This window comes from Lissotriton helveticus, chromosome 9 (assembly GCF_964261635.1).
Source record: "Lissotriton helveticus chromosome 9, aLisHel1.1, whole genome shotgun sequence".
Lineage (NCBI taxonomy): Eukaryota > Metazoa > Chordata > Amphibia > Caudata > Salamandridae > Lissotriton > Lissotriton helveticus.
Window position 1 is genome coordinate 1,289,285,076 of NC_136070.1, and position 19,133 is coordinate 1,289,304,208.

The window sequence follows — 19,133 nt, forward strand, 5'->3', positions numbered from 1 at the left end:
TTGGTATCTCTAATGCATAAACCTAGCTGGCCAGCAGTGCAGCACTATACAGGAGGCATGTCACAGAGGAGCACAGGTTGGAAGGGGGTCGGGGATAGACTGAGGCGGAAGACCTAGTGAAAGAGGTGTGAAATCAGTCCATGGGGTTAGTGTTCCTTGAAGAGGTGGGTTTTCAGTTGCTTCTTCCTGAATTGCAGGGTAGTTGGTGTTGGTCTGATACAGGAAGGGATGCTGTTCTGCTGCTGGGGGTGTAGGCTGAGAGGGTTTGTTGTCTTCTCCCTGCGGGGTTTAGTCTCTAATCGGACACCGTTGGAGCACCTCATCATTCGAAGACCTCCAGATATTGCTAGTTTGTTAGCTAGGTAAACAAGAGACTCGGAGCCAGATGTACGACCATTGGAATTTGCTACTCACAAATAATGACAAATAGCGAGTCGCAAAATCAAATGTACAATAGTGTCTGAGACACTGACTCCCAATGGGGTTGCAAATTGCATGCCTTGTGCATATTAATGAGGCTGTTGCAATTTGCACCCCATTAGGAATGGCTGGCATTCCCAGGGATGGTGGCCTGCTGGGCTCAGCAGACCTCCATGTCTGGAACTGCTTTAATTTAAAGCAGTTTAAAAAAAATTTTAAAAGCCCATTTTCCTTAAAGGAAAACTGGATGCATTTAAAAAATAAAAATTAAACTTTTCAGTTTCATTTTTTAAGGGCAGCTAGTGGTCCCTGGAACCACTGCCGGCCCTTAAATAATATTTGCGCATGCATTCACAAAGGGGAAGGGGTCCCCTGGGGACACCCTTCCCGTTTGAGAGCGTATTACCACCCTTCTAAGAAGGGTGGCAAACTGCAAGTGTTTTGCAACCACAATTGCGGTCGCAAAACATTCATACATAGGTTTTGGAGTCTGCATTATTTATTTCTTTTATTTGCCCAATTACTTGAAAACATTGCAAAATTACAACGCCCTTTCCTAATAGCGAGTCGCTAATTGATTAGCAACTCGCAAAATAGGGTTGGTACATTGGCCTGGTGTTTTTTGCAGTCGCAAAGGGACTGAAATACCCTTTGAGACCGCAAAATGTGGTCGTACATCTGGCCCTTGGTGTGGAGGACCTTATAAATGATACAGCTGATCTTGAAGTTGATCTGGTGTTGCAAGGGCAACCAGTGTAGATCCTTTAGTTCAAGGGAGAGGAGGTCTGATTTGTTCAGTCTCTTGATGAGTTATTGTGAGCATTGTGGTGTATTATAGGGCATGGTTGTTTACCCTTACTGTTTAATCCCCTCGCAAAACTGTCTCGGGTACAGTTAGGCTCGTTTGTAAAACCTTTAGCTCAACCCTGGGCAGCAGTGGCTTCCAGCAGCAAGGTGTAAACGAAGGAACTAGCATACAGCATTTAGAAGCAGCAAACAACAAAATAAAGTCACACAATACAAAAGAAATCCGACACCTATTTATATAAAAAGATATTTTGACACAAAGAAGAGCAATATCCACCAGAGGGTTCTGGAGATATAGACTTAAGTAAAACGTAAATCTCAGCTTTTTAGTCCAAAGCACAAACAAGCATTGGTAACCATAAAGTTAAGAATCTTTTGAAAAGTTATAAACAGTTGAACTACTGTGGCCTGAGTGGGATGACAAATCCAGCAGGGACAAGGTCAGAGGGGCACCTCAGGAGTATTTGGACAGTTTCCAAGTCACCAAAGCAGTCTCAAGTTCAGTCCCACACTTTACATCAAGACCACCATCGTCTTCAATAGAGTGGTCCTGATGCTGGGATGTAGGATGACCACCATCGACTTCAATAGAGTGGTCCTGATGCTGGGGATGTAGGATGACCACCATCGACTTCGATAGAGTGGTCCTGATGCTGGTGATGTAGGATGACCACCATCGTCTTCAATAGAGTGGTCCTGATGCTGGGATGTAGGATGACCACCATCGACTTCAATAGAGTGGTCCTGATGCTGGGGATGTAGGATGACCACCATCGACTTCGATAGAGTGGTCCTGATGCTGGGATGTAGGATGACCACCATCGACTTCAATAGAGTGGTCCTGATGCTGGGGATGTAGGATGACCACCATCGACTTCGATAGAGTGGTCCTGATGCTGGAGATGTAGGATGACCACCGTCGACTTCAATAGAGAGGTCCTGATGCTGCGGATGTAGGATGACCACCATCGACTTCAACAGAGTGGTCCTGATGCTGGCGATGTAGGATGACCACCATCGACTTCAATAGAGTGGTCCTGATGCTGGGGATGTAGGATGACCACCATCGACTTCGATAGAGTGGTCCTGATGCTGGCGATGTAGGATGACCAGCATCGACTTCGATAGAGTGGTCCTGATGCTGGGGATGTAGGATGACCACCATCGACTTCAAGAGAGTGGTCCTGATGCTGGGGATGTAGGATGACCACCATCGACTTCGATAGAGTGGTCCTGATGCTGGTGATGTAGGATGACCACCATCGACTTCGATAGAGTGGTCCTGATGCTGGCGATGTAGGATGACCAGCATCGACTTCGATAGAGTGGTCCTGATGCTGGGGATGTAGGATGACCACCATCGACTTCAATAGAGTGGTCCTGATGCTGGGGATGTAGGATGACCACCATCGACTTCAATAGAGTGGTCCTGATGCTGGGGATGTAGGATGACCACCATCGACTTCGATAGAGTGGTCCTGATGCTGGTGATGTAGGATGACCACCATCGACTTCGATAGAGTGGTCCTGATGCTGGAGATGTAGGATGACCACCATCGACTTCGATAGAGTGGTCCTGATGCTGGGGATGTAGGATGACCACCATCGACTTCGATAGAGTGGTCCTGATGCTGGGGATGTAGGATGACCACCATCGACTTCGATAGAGTGGTCCTGATGCTGGGGATGTAGGATGACCACCATCGACTTCAATAGAGTGGTCCTGATGCTGGCGATGTAGGATGACCAGCATCGACTTCGATAGAGTGGTCCTGATGCTGGGGATGTAGGATGACCACCATCGACTTCGATAGAGTGGTCCTGATGCTGGGGATGTAGGATGACCACCATCGACTTCGATAGAGTGGTCCTGATGCTGGGGATGTAGGATGACCACCATCGACTTCGATAGAGTGGTCCTGATGCTGGTGATGTAGGATGACCACCATCGACTTCGATAGAGTGGTCCTGATGCTGGGGATGTAGGAAGCTTGAAAGAGGCTCTGGGTGATGTGCGGTAAATGAGGGTGCAATTATTCCTCTGTCCACGTGTAAGGTGGGGTGACTTTGATCACAGAGCTTGGTGTCCTTCGAAGGAGTCATTGAGCCAGTAGAAGACAAGCTGCAGCTGGGCTACCAGTCTCTGTACACAGCTGGTCCCTAGGTATCCATTGGTGAAGGCTGGTGTCCCTCCTTTGCAACCAACCTAGACTCAGACAACACTCCCTGGTCCAGCAGACTTAGGTAAAACTTTTGGCTGTTGAGGATCAGTCTCTTAGGTTGACCAGCGGCGGTCAGAGATTTTAAGAATTCGGCCACCAACTTGCCAGAACGGGCTACTTAAGCTTTGATGGCCCTGGTGCTGGTTCCAGGGTGTCAGCCCACTGACCCTTGGAGTCACTTCTTTGGTCTGGGGCTCTGGAGCGACTTTTCCTTGAGCCAGGTGCCACAAGCACAGTCCTCTCTTTGCTAGCCCAAAGTGCGGCAGGTGCAGTACAGCAGTCGATGCAGCTTCCTTGGCAGGTCCAGGTTTCAGCAGGTCAGTCCATCTTCAATCCTTTATCCATTTTAGACATGATTTGAGGTTCAGGGTGCCAGGGGTGCAATATTTATACCCAGAATGATGATGCAGCCCCTAGCCAGTGGACTACAAGGATCTCTCCCACGCAGTGACTAATTCCGTCTATATGTGGCATCTAGCAATCCCTGAGTGCACTTTTCTGTCCACACTCAAAATGTCTGAACCCTTCCTTGAGCATTAGGGGTTGAAACTGAAGGGAAAAAAAATAATGTTGTAAAAGTTGATGTAGGCGAGCCGCGCAGCACAAAAGAAAAGCGTGCGGCTGTCCTGTTAAATCTGAAGTGCAGTATGGCGCATTGTGAATAAAATATAATATTTAAAGCGTGGCATGTGCTTTTTGTTATAGCCAAGAGGGGGAGCGAGCATTAAACTAAAATAAGAGTGCTCAGACACTAATAAATCACATGACAAGTAACAGCACATCTAAGAGGGGCAGTCCTCATGGGAGGTTACAAAAGTAAACAAGCATTGGAAATGCAATAGGTCTCGCATTTGCGGATGTTCGAGCTATTGGCGTCGTAATTGGCGTTGTAAATGACAATGTCTTTTATCCATGTGTTATGGAGTGTATGTGGTGTGTAGTGATTGCCTTTTTGTCTGCAAAGTAGTGATCTCAGGGCGGTAAAACAAGGAAGAATAAATGAGATTCAGGAGAGATCACAAGCTCAGCCCTGTGCAGGAGGCATCACATTATTCAGGCCTCTTGTGCCTCGACCCTGCTCTTACACATGGAACCAATCCCACAGGGAGTGCAGGGACCAGGGAAGCTAGTGCTGGTGAGGTGCTGCATGCCAGGGGCTGTGTCCCAAAAGCAGGGAATGTGCTCCATGCCAAAGAGCATGCATGGTGGCTCAAGGCGGGCACCCTGTATATTGCACAACTACCAGCTAAGGGAAAGAAAAAGTGACTTTAATCCTTAATTTCTGTGTGTGTAAGGTCATGTTCAGGATGTGTGGACGATTGTGCAGAGTCCTGTTTGCATGAGGATTTATTTGTGCAATGGCAGGTCGGATTTTCCGAACCAGGATATTATACAAGTGGGCTGACATTTTAGTATTTCCAAGTGCTGCCTTAGGGCAAGGGGTACGTCGTGATGGAGTACATCCCTTAACTATTGTACATCCACAGAAGTTGACAGAGTTCATAAGGACACACATTTGAATTTTTCTACAGTAGTGTTTTGGGCGCAGGGTACATCTCTAAGCTTACCTTTCCCACAATTTTGTTGTGTGTGCTGAAATGAACGTACGATTTATCGATGGCGACAAAGCCAACTATGAAAACAATCTGCAATGCTTGTAAAGTGATATATGTAGTCATTTGAACAATGTTTTTACAAATGAACATATGCTTTATTATTGCAGTGTACTGAAATAAAAACATGAATATGTCTTTGTATAGTTTAATTGTTCCATTTACAGTTTATTTGTGCAAATTGGCTAACCTTGGGCAGCGGCTTTTGCACAAACTATTGGTACGGACATCATCGTTTGTAGGTTGCTGGGGCTGAGGTGCTCTTCAATGGTGGTCTAAGCTTCAAAACACGCAAAAGTGGTTTGTGGAAGTGATACGAGGAATGACCAAAAGGACCTGTGAGTGAAGTCGCAGTGGGAGGGAACGAAGCACAGATAGGAGGGTGGGTAAAGTTTTTTTTTTTTTTTTTTAGTTTTCAAATCTGCTTTATTGAGAAAAAAAAAAAACATAGTAAAATACACCGCTTGGATCGCCTACAACCCGGAGGCCGGCAGCGAAAGAGGAAGTGCAATACACAGCCTGTTTGTCGGCATCCCGGGGGCCCGACGGCATATCAAAATTTGAAACAGCGTAACCTCTGTGTCCTACGGCGTAGGCCAAGCTAGGATGAGCAGCAGTCGAACAGGCTTTTTTTTGAGCGAGAGAAGGCTCTCACTGCTGTTTGGTAGATTGCATAACAAGAACCAAGAAACTCCTCAACCAGGTTACAACTAAGAGGTGGTGCATGACTGTGTAGTGAAAATGTGTGTCAATGGTGTATTTTAGTGGTCTCAGCCGGAGGCGCGGCGTGGGTAATGATGCGTCCAGTGCTCATTCTCATGGGCCGTTGGTGTCCGTGGGGTGTCAGTCTTAGAAGCCATGGGGCACGAAGGACACGGTTCGCCAGAGGAGGCGATCCCGCGGCGTGGTGGCGATGGGGACGTGTAAGCACGGACAGGGGAGATAGGGCACTCCCGCCCAGATAGGGCAGTTCACTCTACGGGGAATCTACGGGGGCAGTGATCTATGTCCGATGAGGGGAGTCTGTGAAGCCGTCCCGAGATCGCAGGACATGTATGGGAAAAATGTCAATGGCGCTGGGGAGTGGCAGGCTCGTCATCCGACTGCAAATCGTCGTTTGAGCGCTTAAGCAAGTAGTGTACCAGTGGATCCCAAACGTCCTTGGGTCGGCACGAAAGAGGCAGCAGTTCAGCAAAGGTGGTATGTTGGTCCTGGCAGTATGTTAAGTCAGTCAGCCAGTCCTTGAACTTGGGCGCTCTGCCCCAGGGTGGGTAAAGTTGAAGCCGATCGCAAAGGGAAAAAAAATGTGAATGAAAATTAACTATAGGAGCGTAAATACACATAATCAGGCCAGTCGCAGCAACGGAGCCGGCTGTTGAAAATGTCACAGTGAAAGCCTCTGCTTTTTATGCCCAACTTAAGTTGCGTTGTAGGTCGTGGGAGGGGGGAGAGAAGGATGCGACGGTACGGCTGGAGCAGTCTTGGCGTCTTGAGACTTGGTGTCGCCTCAACAACATTATGTGATTATGGGAACTCCCAATTTAAAACATTTTTTTAAAATGAGGTGAAAATTACATTAAAGTGATTGGGGAGGGTTGGGGAGGGGTGGGTAGACTGGCAGTCTCACCCGCTTCATGCCGCATCATAGGCTCCTGCTGTCTGTCCATCAGGACTATCCTGAGAACCGGCTCGGCCGCATGGTCCCCCATCTGTCCTAGGCAGTAGGCCGCCTCATGCTTGAGCAGCGCAGACGGATCCTGGAACACCCCACTGATACCGCAATGGCCTTTGGGCCGCTCAAGACACAGAGGGTAAAAAGAGCTTGGAAGCGCTGGCTCAAGGGCCGGCTCTGGTCCACCAGCTCCCGGCCAAGGCGCTGCACCTCCTCCTTCGGCACCATCTTTCCCCTACAGCCGCTGACGTGTCTTTAATTGCACCACCGGTCCGAAGTACAAAGCGCCGGCCATGTGAGAACAGGCACAACGTAACAACCGGGACCAACCAACGCATAAAATACATATTTATGAGACGGGCAATGCTTGGACGAGCTGTAAAGTACACTTTTTTTATTTTCTTATAACTTCAACGAATACGATATTGAAGAGTTGTTCGGCGAAAGACAATGATGAACCCAAGCATTTATAAACACGCACCCCTCTTTAGGCTCCCAAAGGGTAATGGACGGACGCGAAAATCAAAACAACAAGCGCAGCCGAAGCGGACCGCGCAGAAAATGAAAATAAAGTGCCAAAAGACTTACAAAGGAGACCGTGTAACTCCGCCAGTAAACGATCCAGTCCGCGTGGGCGGGGCCAAAAGTGGACAGGGGGTAACAAGGAGGGACTAAGAAGCCTCCTTTACAATAGCAAGTCAGCGTTTATCCTCAACTATGACGCAAGACCATGGGAAGAAGGGGCGTGGCTTCACGCCCCCTTCTGAAAGTGTATCGATGACGATAAGCCTCTTCAGTTTGAAAATGATGCCAACAATTTCTGCAGCTGTATGGCTGCAGTTGCAAGCTGGATGAAGGAGAATGGTCTCAAATTACATTCAGAAAAAAATGAGGTGCTGCTCTTTGGGAAAGAGACCTCCTTCTGGAATGGATCCTGCTGTCCTCAGGAGCTGGGAGCCTGTGCAGAAGGCAAAAAACATGGGAGTTATTTTTGACACCAAACTAGGTTTCGATGCTCAGATCAATGCAGTGACCTCGGGGAGATACTTTATGCTTCGGGTTCTCAAAAAAAATTCTCCTGTTCATCCCAACGGATTTACAGAAGACCATAATGTTGGCCCTTATAGGATCCAAATTGGATTACTGCAATGCCCTTTATCGGGGCACCTCGCAATATCTGCTAAAAAAATTGCAGTCCCTACAGAACGCGGTGGCCAAAACCCTCTTGAACATTCCTAAGTTTAAACAAGTATCTCTCCTGCTACACGGCCTTCATTGGCTACTGGTGGAGAAGAGAATCTCATTTAAGGCTCTGTGTCGAATACATAAGGCTCTTCACTGTACCGGTCTGCTCTATTTTCAGGAATGATTCACCTCGTATGTGCCCAGTAGGACATTAAGATCCAGCTCGGCGCACATGATCCTGATCCCCAGAATCAAACGAGCAAACTGGGGCGGCAGAATGCTGACATTCCTGAGGGGGAACGTTTGGAACTCTCTTCCTCTTACCCTCCGGTCTCAATCTAGCTTGCAGCTTTTCAGAAAGCAGCTAAAGACCTGGCTCGCTTCCGCTGGTAACAATAGAGTGACGCAGACCCAACTCGGATTGCTGCTACGTCCTCAGTCCTTGATCCGCCTAGCGCTAAGACACCTCCTGGTGATGCGCGCTTTATAAAATCACTTAATTCATTCATTCATATGCATGTGTGGTGTGTGTGTCCTAGTGAGTGGTATGTGGATGAGGTTCTTGGTGATTGATAGGAGTATGGTGTGTGTGTCCTAGTGAGTGGTATGTGGATGAGGTTCTTGGTGATTGATATGAGTATAGTGTGTGTGTCTCCTAGTGAGTGGTATGTGGATGAGGTTCTTGGTGATTGATAGGAGTATGGTGTGTGTGTCCTGGTGAGTGGCCTGAGCATGAGGTTCTTGGTGATTGATATGAGTATGGTGTGTGTGTGTCTCCTAGTGAGTGGTATGTGGATGAGGTTCTTGGTGATTGATAGGAGTATAGTGTGTGTGTCTCCTAGTGAGTGGTATGTGGATGAGGTTCTTGGTGATTGATAGGAGTATGGTGTGTGTGTCTCCTAGTGAGTGGTATGTGGATGAGGTTCTTGGTGATTGATAGGAGTATAGTGTGTGTGTCTCCTAGTGAGTGGTATGTGGATGAGGTTCTTGGTGATTGATAGGAGTATGGTGTGTGTCTCCTAGTGAGTGGTATGTGGATGAGGTTCTTGGTGTTTGATATGCATGTGTGGTGTGTGTGTCTCCTAGTGAGTGGTATGTGGATGAGGTTCTTGGTGATTGATAGGAGTATGGTGTGTGTGTCTCCTAGTGAGTGGTATGTGGATGAGGTTCTTGGTGATTGATAGGAGTATGGTGTGTGTGTCTCCTAGTGAGTGGTATGTGGATGAGGTTCTTGGTGATTGATAGGAGTATGGTGTGTGTCTCCTAGTGAGTGGTATGTGGATGAGGTTCTTGGTGATTGATAGGAGTATGGTGTGTGTGTCTCCTAGTGAGTGGTATGTGGATGAGGTTCTTGGTGATTGATAGGAGTATGGTGTGTGTCTCCTAGTGAGTGGTATGTGGATGAGGTTCTTGGTGATTGATAGGAGTATGGTGTGTGTCTCCTAGTGAGTGGTATGTGGATGAGGTTCTTGGTGTTTGATATGCATGTGTGGTGTGTGTGTCTCATAGTGAGTGGTATGTGGATGAGGTTCTTGGTGATTGATAGGAGTATGGTGTGTGTGTCTCCTAGTGAGTGGTATGTGGATGAGGTTCTTGGTGATTGATAGGAGTATGGTGTGTGTGTCTCCTAGTGAGTGGTATGTGGATGAGGTTCTTGGTGATTGATAGGAGTATGGTGTGTGTGTCTCCTAGTGAGTGGTATGTGGATAAGGTTCCTAGAGTTTGATATGCATGCGTGGATTGGTATGAGGATGAAGTTCTAGGTGTTTTATATACATGTGTTGAGTGTGTTTTTGGGGTCTGTGCGTCATAGTGGATACGTTGAGAGCTACAGTAAGTGTGAGCAAGATGGCTTTGATGGCTTACCTGAGAGGCAGAGGTCCTGGTTTCAGGCCCTTCCTGGGAACACTTAGTTAACAGCCTGGTTCTGCACACAGATGATTACAGGAGCTCAGTAAAATGTGGAGTTCAGGGCCTCAGTGCAGTTAGAGCTCCGTACGTTAAAGGTTGAGATGTGAGGAGGGGACCATGAAAATGGTACATCTCATGCCCTCATTTTGGTCTTTAGATTGAACTGCCAAATTGTGGTGTCTTAGGGACAGGCAACTAATGGCTTCAGAAGGAGAGTGAGTGGAGAAGCCGGTGGTTGTACCTGGAAGAAAATGCAACAGTAGCAGGAGTGGTGGCTGTGACCAAGGAGGTGAGAGCTAAATGGCATGACAGACTCAGGCACCCACTTCTCAACTTTTTGGAGAGTGGGAGGGAAAACGGTCTTCTGTTTTGTCCTACGAGACCACGTGTGTTTCCACTGTTCAGTGAGTGAGACAAAGGAGGAAAGAGGTGTTTAAGAGAGGTGAAGTGAACTGTGAGAGCACTGCCCTTTTGAGTGGTCATGTTTAGTAAAGGTCAGCATTGATATGTTGGCTCTGGTGGCGCTGGGCTAAGGTCCTTGGGATATTCTTGTGTTCATCTTGGAGCACTGACTAAAGAAAGGTAATACTTAAAGGAAAAAACACTATTTGATAAAACCTCTTTCCCATCTTTTTCATTAGTGTTTACCTTTGCGACAACCTTTACGTATGTATTTCAATCATTACATGATGTTTCACTTTCAATCATGTTGCATTTGTTCTTTTTTTAAATATTACAAGTATACTCTGTGGCAAGTTTGAGAGTTGTTCAAACTCTCAAATATGATGAGAGGAACATGTGGAGGTCAAACAAAGCATTGGCGTTTTGGAGCATGATTAAAAAAATCATTTTGGTCAATAATTCCCAAACTTTATAACCACAGCCCACTTTTTACAACAACAAACTTTTGTGGCCCACCTACATTTAACCCATTAACTGCTGGGGCTTTCCCCTTCCACAGTGCGAGCCCTTTTTTGGCTATTTCAGATAGTTTGCGCTTCAGGCCCTATAACTTTTGTTCCACATAATGTATCTACGCAAATTTGCATCCTTTTTTCCCCCCAACATCCTGGTAAATACAAAGATACCCATGATTTGTGGATTTCCCTGGAAGAGACATAGAAAATAGGCAAAATATAGCTACATTTTGAAGTTTTGGGGGAAAAAAAGGGTGCTGGATAAATGTGTCTATTTTTTCCTCAAAATGGCATCAACGAACAGTTTGCTGTGTTAAAGTCACCATCTTCCCAACTTTCAAGAACAGACAGAGCTGAATCAAATCTGAATTGTTTTAGTACAGTTTTGGCATTTTTCAAAGAGGTAGCCCATTTTTATTCTTTTTTTTCTTTGGCCCCGGGTTGCAATAGTCGCCCGATAGTGTAGAAGTGTAAAGAAGTTTGTAATAGGACAAAAAAGTGTCGCAAATGTCGGGAGTGGAGTAGTGCCGTGTACCCTGAGTGTCGAGGATATCAGTTATGTAAGCTGCCTGGTGTGGCGGGCGGAGCATCTCCGCCAGCATCCTGCCCGGTCTCTCTCCCTCCCCATACTGACGCGCTGTGTAGTGCTTACCCAAGAATCGTAGTTCCCTGTCCGCAGCGTCCCTAAATTCCAGCAGTAACTCAAGGCGTCTGGCCTCTCGGGCCGGTGAGGGATCCCTGAGTATCTCCCCCTCCAGCGCAGAGAGTTCAGCTTCTATGCGGGTTAAAGTGGTGCGAGTGTCACGAAGGGCCCCCACATTTTTGGCAATACAAACCCCTCGGATGGTGGCCTTGAAGCCCTCCCACAGTGTGGCCCAGGAGGTCACAGAGCCAGTGTTAGTGTCAAAATAATCATCGATGGCTGTGCGGACCTCTTCAGTAAAAACCGGGTCAAGCAGGGCCTTGCCGGGGAAACGCCACTGCCTCTCATAATCACCCAACCTCGGGACCGCCAGTATCAGCACCACCGGAGAGTGATCGGATAGTGTACGTGGGGTGTGGAAAGAGCCTCCATCCAACCGGCCACGCCCGGGGAAAGTAGCCAGTAGTCTATTCTGGTGCTAGTGTTATGGAAGCCCGAGTGGTGTGTATAATCCGGGGTGTGCGGGTGCGCCCTGGCCTCGACATCAATGAGGGAAAAGTGAGAGCAAATGTCCGCCAACACCGAGCGGGCAAGCGGTTTGCAGTCCGGGGATTGGGAGGTGCTGTCTCTACCAGGATTCATCAAGAGGTTGAAGTCACCCCCCATCGCCAGTAAATCAATGTCGGAACGGAGCAGCATAAGCTGTAGGTGTCGGAAAAAGGCAGGAGAGTCAACATTTGGGCCACAGACACTCACCATAGCAATTTTATACCCATACAACACTCCAGAGATCAGCACATATCTGCCCTCATCATCAGTCTTGCTATCAAGCAGCACAAAGGGAACACGCTTATGAACCAGAATCGCCACCCCTCTTGCGTATTTACTGTAACACGAAAATACTCTATGTGCACCCCATCCCCTGGCCAGTGAGTGAGCGTCTGATTGGACCAAATGGGTTTCCTGTAGGAAAAGTACATCCACTTTGTAACGCGCAGCATAGTTCAGTACCTGTTTGCGCTTCCGCGTGGTGTTCAAGCCACGAACATTCCAAGTCATCAGCGTTAACATGGAGGGGCCAGCCCTAAGACCTATCCTGCCCATATCTCCATAACAGGGTCAATCAAATTAAATTGTGCATCCGACCAGCCAGTCTCATGAATCTCGCTACCACACACAAACAAAAAGGACCACAAAAACAACACACATCCCATCCCCCACCCAGCACCCAGCCTCCCAACATCCCATGAGAGGCAGACCCCAATCAAAAGTTGAAGTGCAAAATAAACTGCCAATTGTGAAAACCACAAGGTAAGTGAGTATACTTGCAACAAAAGAAACATTAAACCCCAAAAGAAGATATGCGAGCGGGCGTACGCCATGGGGGGTATCAACGCCACGCGGGCAATCCGGCAAAGCGACCACATCGTCAATGTTCGTACAACAAACCTGAAAGGAATAATCATTAACATCAGAACAAGTAATATGCAAGGAGGAGGAGGCACTGGATATTCAGCCCCGGTCCGTATCGGCAAAAAGGTCGGCGCTGGACTGTGTGTCATTGCGGGGAGGAGAATGCGAGCCGGAGCCAGAGGGGGATGTGGAACCCTGCTTCTTGTAGCCGTGACAAAAGTCTTGCGCTTCAGCTGGAGAGTCAAAAATGCGGAATCTGCCATTCACCTCCACCTTCAGTCTTGCCGGATAGAGCATGGCGTACTTTAAACCAAGGTTACGGAGGGCAGACTTGACGCCAGCATATTTGCGGCGCGCTTCTTGCACCATGAGTGTGTAATCCGGGAAAAAGGACAACCTACTGCCCTGCCACTGCCCTTCTCCCGCCTCCCGTGCAGCGCGGAGGACGGCGTCGCGAGAGGTAGCTCATTTTTCTTACTTTTTTTTGCTCTCAACCTACTTCCAGTTTGTGGTGGAAACTAGCATGACACCAATGGGTGATTCAGGAATGCTATAGATTTCTGAAAAGTAGACAAAACTCCGAATTAAGCAAGGGGTCATTCATATGTGTAGTTCCCTTAAGGTTTTCCCAAAGAAACTGTCTGTTGCATTAAAGACATTTTGAAAATTAGTGGGGAAAAACAGGCACTGGTGACAACGTTTTCATTCCTAGCTTTTTGGCTAATTTACAAAAGCAATATACCCTTACTTTCGCTAGACTCTACTGGTTACGGGGATATATAGAGTTTGTTGGTTCGGCAAGAACCCATGGGACCGAGGGCCAACAACTGAGTTGCACCATAGAATGTTTTTTCATTGTGTACAGAGTATAGACCAATTCAAAAGGTGAAATATGTAGAGTGAAAATGAGTATGAAGGAAACCTAGGTATTTCTGAAATGCGCACATGATGAGGAGTCTAGGAGCAGTAGTCATTTGTACAACTCTGAATTTGTGGGTACCCGCACTAGCATAAGATTAGGAGGGTATTTTTCAAAATGTCTTCTTTCTTTCACTGTGGCTTAAATTTGTAAGGCACGAATTCAGTGAAAGGCAATTGGTAATACCAAATGTTCTACTATTCTATGCTCCCACATAAGATAAGAATCGCACCTCACTTATGTGGGTAAACCTAGAATTTCCGACAGGAAAAGGGCCAAACAAAACACAACATGTAGGTCTAACATTTTCCCACTCAAAACGGACCTGTTTTTTCCCCAATGTGAGTAGCTGTGGATTTCGGCAGTGTTTTTATCGTCACAAGTGATCAATTCTTGGCGTTAGGAATTTTGTGGGGTCCTGTGGTTTTTGGAAGTTTCAACTACAGAAATGAACGGAAAATGCACAATGTTTGAGATATGCAGGGCATTGTGGGTAAGACGTCCTTGTGGGAACCTGGAATCCCCTGGTTGTCTAGTTTGAAAACATGTCTGTGGTTGGAAGGTTTCCATGGTTGGCTTCTGAGAACAGCCTCCAATCCTGCAGCTATCCCTGTTGTTAATCTCTCTATGTAGCACTTTAGGGCCGGTTGTGTCGAGGTCTCTTGGCCCACCCACACAAGTGAGGTAATGGTTCATCAGGGGACCTGTGGGAATGCTGTGTGGTAGGAAAACTGTGGCTCCCCACCGATCCTTGAAGTTTTCCTCACAGAAATGCAAGGAGAATGAGTGTTTTTATAGTCATAGTTTGTGGTTTGCAGGGCATTGTGGGTAAGAGAATGGTGTGTGATGAATGCGAAGCACACAACACTGGACTTTCCCCCATTGCGTAGTTTTCGGAACTATCTGTGTCTGGTGGGTTTTTCCAGGTAGCAGCCGACTCAAGACCAAAAAGTGCAGCTGCTCACCATTGCAAGTGGGCCATTTGAGAGTTAGCCACACTGCCCTGGCCCATATGTAAAAACAACACCCAAATCAATCAACTGGACTCTCTCTATTTTAGGCTGGGGTGTGGCTTGATGGCAGGGTAAGTCGCCCCATCCTTTAGTTTATTTTGGGGCAGCACGCCTGTTGCCCCATTTGTAAAGGTGGGAGCATACCCATGCTCATGGTTGGTAGCCACATACCTCTATATTTTTATATTAAAAAAAAAAATAATTCCTGGCGACTAGTGGGCTTTATGCTCCCCTCCCCCCCCCGGGTAGCTAATCCCAGGGGGGGGGGGGTGTGGGGAGGAGGGGCAGAAAAACTTAAAATATGTATTTGGGGTGGGGGCATGGCCATGCCCTGGTGGTCAGCACCCCCCCCCCCCCTATAATTTTCTAAAAAGAAAAAAATCCCTAGTGTCGATTGGGCTTTCTGTCACAAAGGGCTGCAGATTGGGTGTAATCATCCCCATCTGCACCCCGGTGAGCAGCGCCCATCCCTATATTTTAATTTTAAAGCAGGAGACTCTGGTGTCTAGCGGGCTTTCAGCCCCCCAGGGGACAGATTGGGGATTATTACCCCATATCCCCCAGGGGGTCAGAAAGACTAATACATTTAAAGGGGGTTGGAGGAAGCACAAGCCCTTGCCTTAGGAGCCGCTGCCATGATTACTTGGTGTCTAGTGAGTGGATCCCTGATTGGGGATTGTTCTCAGGTAGCGATACCCAAGCAGGGATCCACTGGGCAGAGGTACCACTGTGTAGGGGAGATTCTCCTATTTCCAACTATCCCACTCTTGAAAGAATCAGTGCTCGGGGGCTGAGATATCCCCAAGCACTGATTCCGTGAAAGTAAAACGAGGCTACTGGCTCGTTTTACTTTCACTAGTTATGGCGCCAGCACGCTTTGCACGCTGATCGACATTACAAATTTTAAAAAACAGACAGGCTGCTGCGGAAGCTCTTCCCAAGCAGCACAAGCAGCAGAAAAAAAGGAAACCCTCCTGTGCAAAGCACCAGAGGGTCCTTTCTTACCCTCCCCAGTGTCGGCAACTGGACAACACCCGCAATGGGGAGGGAGTGGGGCTGGTGGCTGCACCAAAAGGGTTAATGGACATGAGGCAGGCGATTTTTTCATTTTTCTGAAGCATCCTGTGGTAACGCATTGTCATTTAAGACCGCACATTGTTCACTGAAATGGCCACTAAATATGCACAGAGTGTCAGTTTTACTGATAAAACTCTACAGCTGCCAAATAACGTGAGGAATCTGATTTCTGTGAATATTTATCATTTGTGCATCACCGAGTAAGAGTCTTGATTTACTTTGATCCTAATAAAATCTCGGTTTCCAGCACACTTCAGAATTTAGAAAAAAGTGCATCATATTTGCTTTCCTAACTGCTGGGTGCATGCAGTTCCTTCACAGGAATTTAAAGTTTGTTGTGTATTGCAAAAAACACAACATCTTACATTGACACATAATTCACTTTAAAAACTCCTCTCACTTTACAGTGAGAGAAAGAAAAATAGACACCCATGTTAAAAGAATAAAGCAGCCTGACATTTGACCTGTCTTTGAATCACCCGCAAACGTGACAAGTGAAACATAGAATATAAAGACTTCTTTATTTACAGCATCGACTTCCACCAGTGTGTCGCGGCCACAGTTTGGTAAACACGGATTTAGGGGGTTAATTTAAGTGATTTTAAATTCCTCTCTCTCACCTTTGGCCAATCTATTCTACATACACATCTAATCAGAAATTTCGGACTCAAAGGTTAATTTTGACAAAGATCTCTGGCAAAGAGCCCCCTTGAGGGGTCCATTGGGCACTGCATCGCCGGCCCGACAAGGAGCACGGCCCAATGATGCCGCGTGCCACCAACTGGTGGGTGAGGGTTGTGCCCCAAAACACTAGAACTGCCACCAACTGGTGGGTGAGGGTTGTGCCCCAAAACACTGAAACTGCCACCAACTGGTGGGTGAGGGTTGTGATCCAAAACACTAAAACTGTGACTGACCGCCATACGTTCCACTCATTGTAATGGAGAGTCTGAACTACCACTCCGAAACGGCACAGAGTGTATTTAGAATATTGTATCAGTGAGGAAGTGTCCTACACAGACGTGGTTTACTTTGTATAGTGCTTAGTTGTACTAGCACGGGCCGCTTGCACTTATGAAGGCCCTGGTTTATGATCACAAAAAGCCTCAATGAGTGGAGTGTGTGCTGACTTTTTGAGAACTGTCACTTTGCAATGCGACCTACGTAATAAAAGTTCATGTCACAAAATGACAATTTGCAAGGGGTCGCAGAACCACCTACCGAATTGCCCATAAAAAACTGAAAAACTTCTTCTAGTTACAATCTCTCCCTCCTACTTTTTCTTCTCTCGCACTATTCCACTTGTCGCATCGCACACTGTCATTTTAACCCTGGATTATGCCCTTGCCTCATCTGTTTTGAGTTTGCCTTCCACCAGTTTACTTTCCTGTTATAAAGCAATGTTATACCCTACTGATTTCTTGGAAAGTGAAGCCTTACGTCACTTAGTGTCATGTACAGCATCCTGCCACCCTGGATTTAGTGAGCTTTATAAGAACACATACATAAAATGAAATAAATATGAAATAGTCCAATTGCTATTTGCAACTCTCTGCGTCTGGCTACCAATGTTTTCATGGTACTCTGCAGGGGACAGCAGACAACGTTCCCTGCGTTTGCCTCCCCAGCGAAAACGTTTTTGAAGCAGCCCGTGTTCCTCAAAGAAGTAGGTGCTGCTTTACTTTTTTTTTTTGTTTCCTGTTTGATGTCAAACTTAGGGGTGCAGGCATGGTCCTTCCCACAATGAGAGCAGCTTCCCCTTTGTACATGAGTTACCACTCCTTTGAGAGCCACTAACTATCCAAAGGTATCCAACCATTGATTACAGACCATTGATACATCTCACTGCACTCCGCAACTCCCTCCAAATTGCAATTCAAAGTAAGTCGGAAAACCTATTTCGCTACTCAGAAAGACTTTTCCTAATTCCAAAAAGTGTTCAGTACAGAGCAGAGAAGTCTCCAACTAGGATTTCTGAATTACAAGATTTGAAACAGCAAAATGTCTTTGAACGAGGCCCAAACACACATTCTGAGTTATGAATCAGCGGACCACTTCCTACAGTAGGTCCGAGGTCATCTCAATCTTGTTTGTTTCAATCAATGCGACAAGCATAAGTAGGCACTGTGACCCCAGTCCCAAGGACACCTCATTACTGGTACCTGCAACGCCATGGTGATCTGTACGAACCACTCCACAACCTGCGCCTCTTCCAGAAGTTTGCCGCTCTGCTCCTTCAGCTTGTGGTAGAGATCGCCGCCTTCACAAAAGTCCATCACGATGTAGAGCAGGCCGTCCTTCCCTTCCCACGACTCCCTATAAGCCACTATGTTGGGGTGCTTCAGCCGAGATAGCAGCTGGGCCTCCTGCTCAGCAGCTTCACGCTCCCGGGCTGTGGAGTTTCTCAGGTTCAGCTTTTTGATGACAAACTGCAGAGATAAAAATAGATGCACATTATCGAGGTCTGGAAGACCAATTGTATGCCCAACCAAATATCCCAATGGATAACAAAAAGGAAAAAATAAAAACGGATCTACTAGACTACAATCGATCCAACACTCAAAGCTCTAGAGATAAAAATTGAGAAAGTAAACAGATAGGGCCATTGGATGCTTAGGCAAACTCAATCATAAAACACGTGTGTAGAAAATGCGTAACAACTTGTTAAATATAAAACAGCGACAAGCTAAAGTCTGATAGAATTAATACCTCACTTTTAGAACCTTGGATGAAATCTGTACAACATACCAATATCTCTACTTGAATTAATAAGCTATTATCATAACACTTAAATTCACACAAACATAAACCTTTGGCTTCTATAATTTTCTACTTCACAGAATGATCACAACGAGGCTGAACAGCTACATCTTCACAGGTACCATGAGGTTTCAAACGCCTTCAAGAGTGAGGTTGTCATTATTAATCAAGAGAGCAGTCTTACACATATGTCATTGTGGACTATCTCATCAAGAGACACCCCAGGCGGTTTCTCCTCGGGCCCAAGGGTGACAAAGTAGAAGCCAAAACACTGAAAGGTCCAGGATAGGGTACATTTAGATGTATCTTCTTCTAACCCTGTGAGACCTCTCACTTGTAAGTGATCCTGGAGTGTTAGTCAAGAAATACCTCGCTTCCCATAACACCAGAAAGAGCGAGGGTGCACCCATGTATGACACCTGTCAAGGTCTTCTACATTACAGCTACCACAAGTGGAGGAAGCTGTAAGTGGGGGTATCCTAAGTCAGAAGGTCTCTTAAACCCAAGAGGTCAACAAAGGTAGATATGATATCTGTGGATGTCTCTTAAACCCAAGAGGTC

General features: G+C 46.7%; 1 protein-coding gene across 2 annotated transcripts in view; it reads right to left on the reverse strand.

Moving 5' to 3' along the window:
• The window catches only part of NEK4 (NIMA related kinase 4), a 178,249-nt gene that overhangs the window by 152,307 nt on the left and 6,809 nt on the right, over positions 1–19,133 (reverse strand). For both annotated transcript variants that reach the window (XM_078661914.1, XM_078661915.1), the window contains exon 2: positions 17,975–18,241. In XM_078661914.1, coding sequence (XP_078518040.1) covers positions 17,975–18,241 — 267 coding nt within the window. The remainder of the gene's footprint in view (positions 1–17,974; positions 18,242–19,133) is intronic.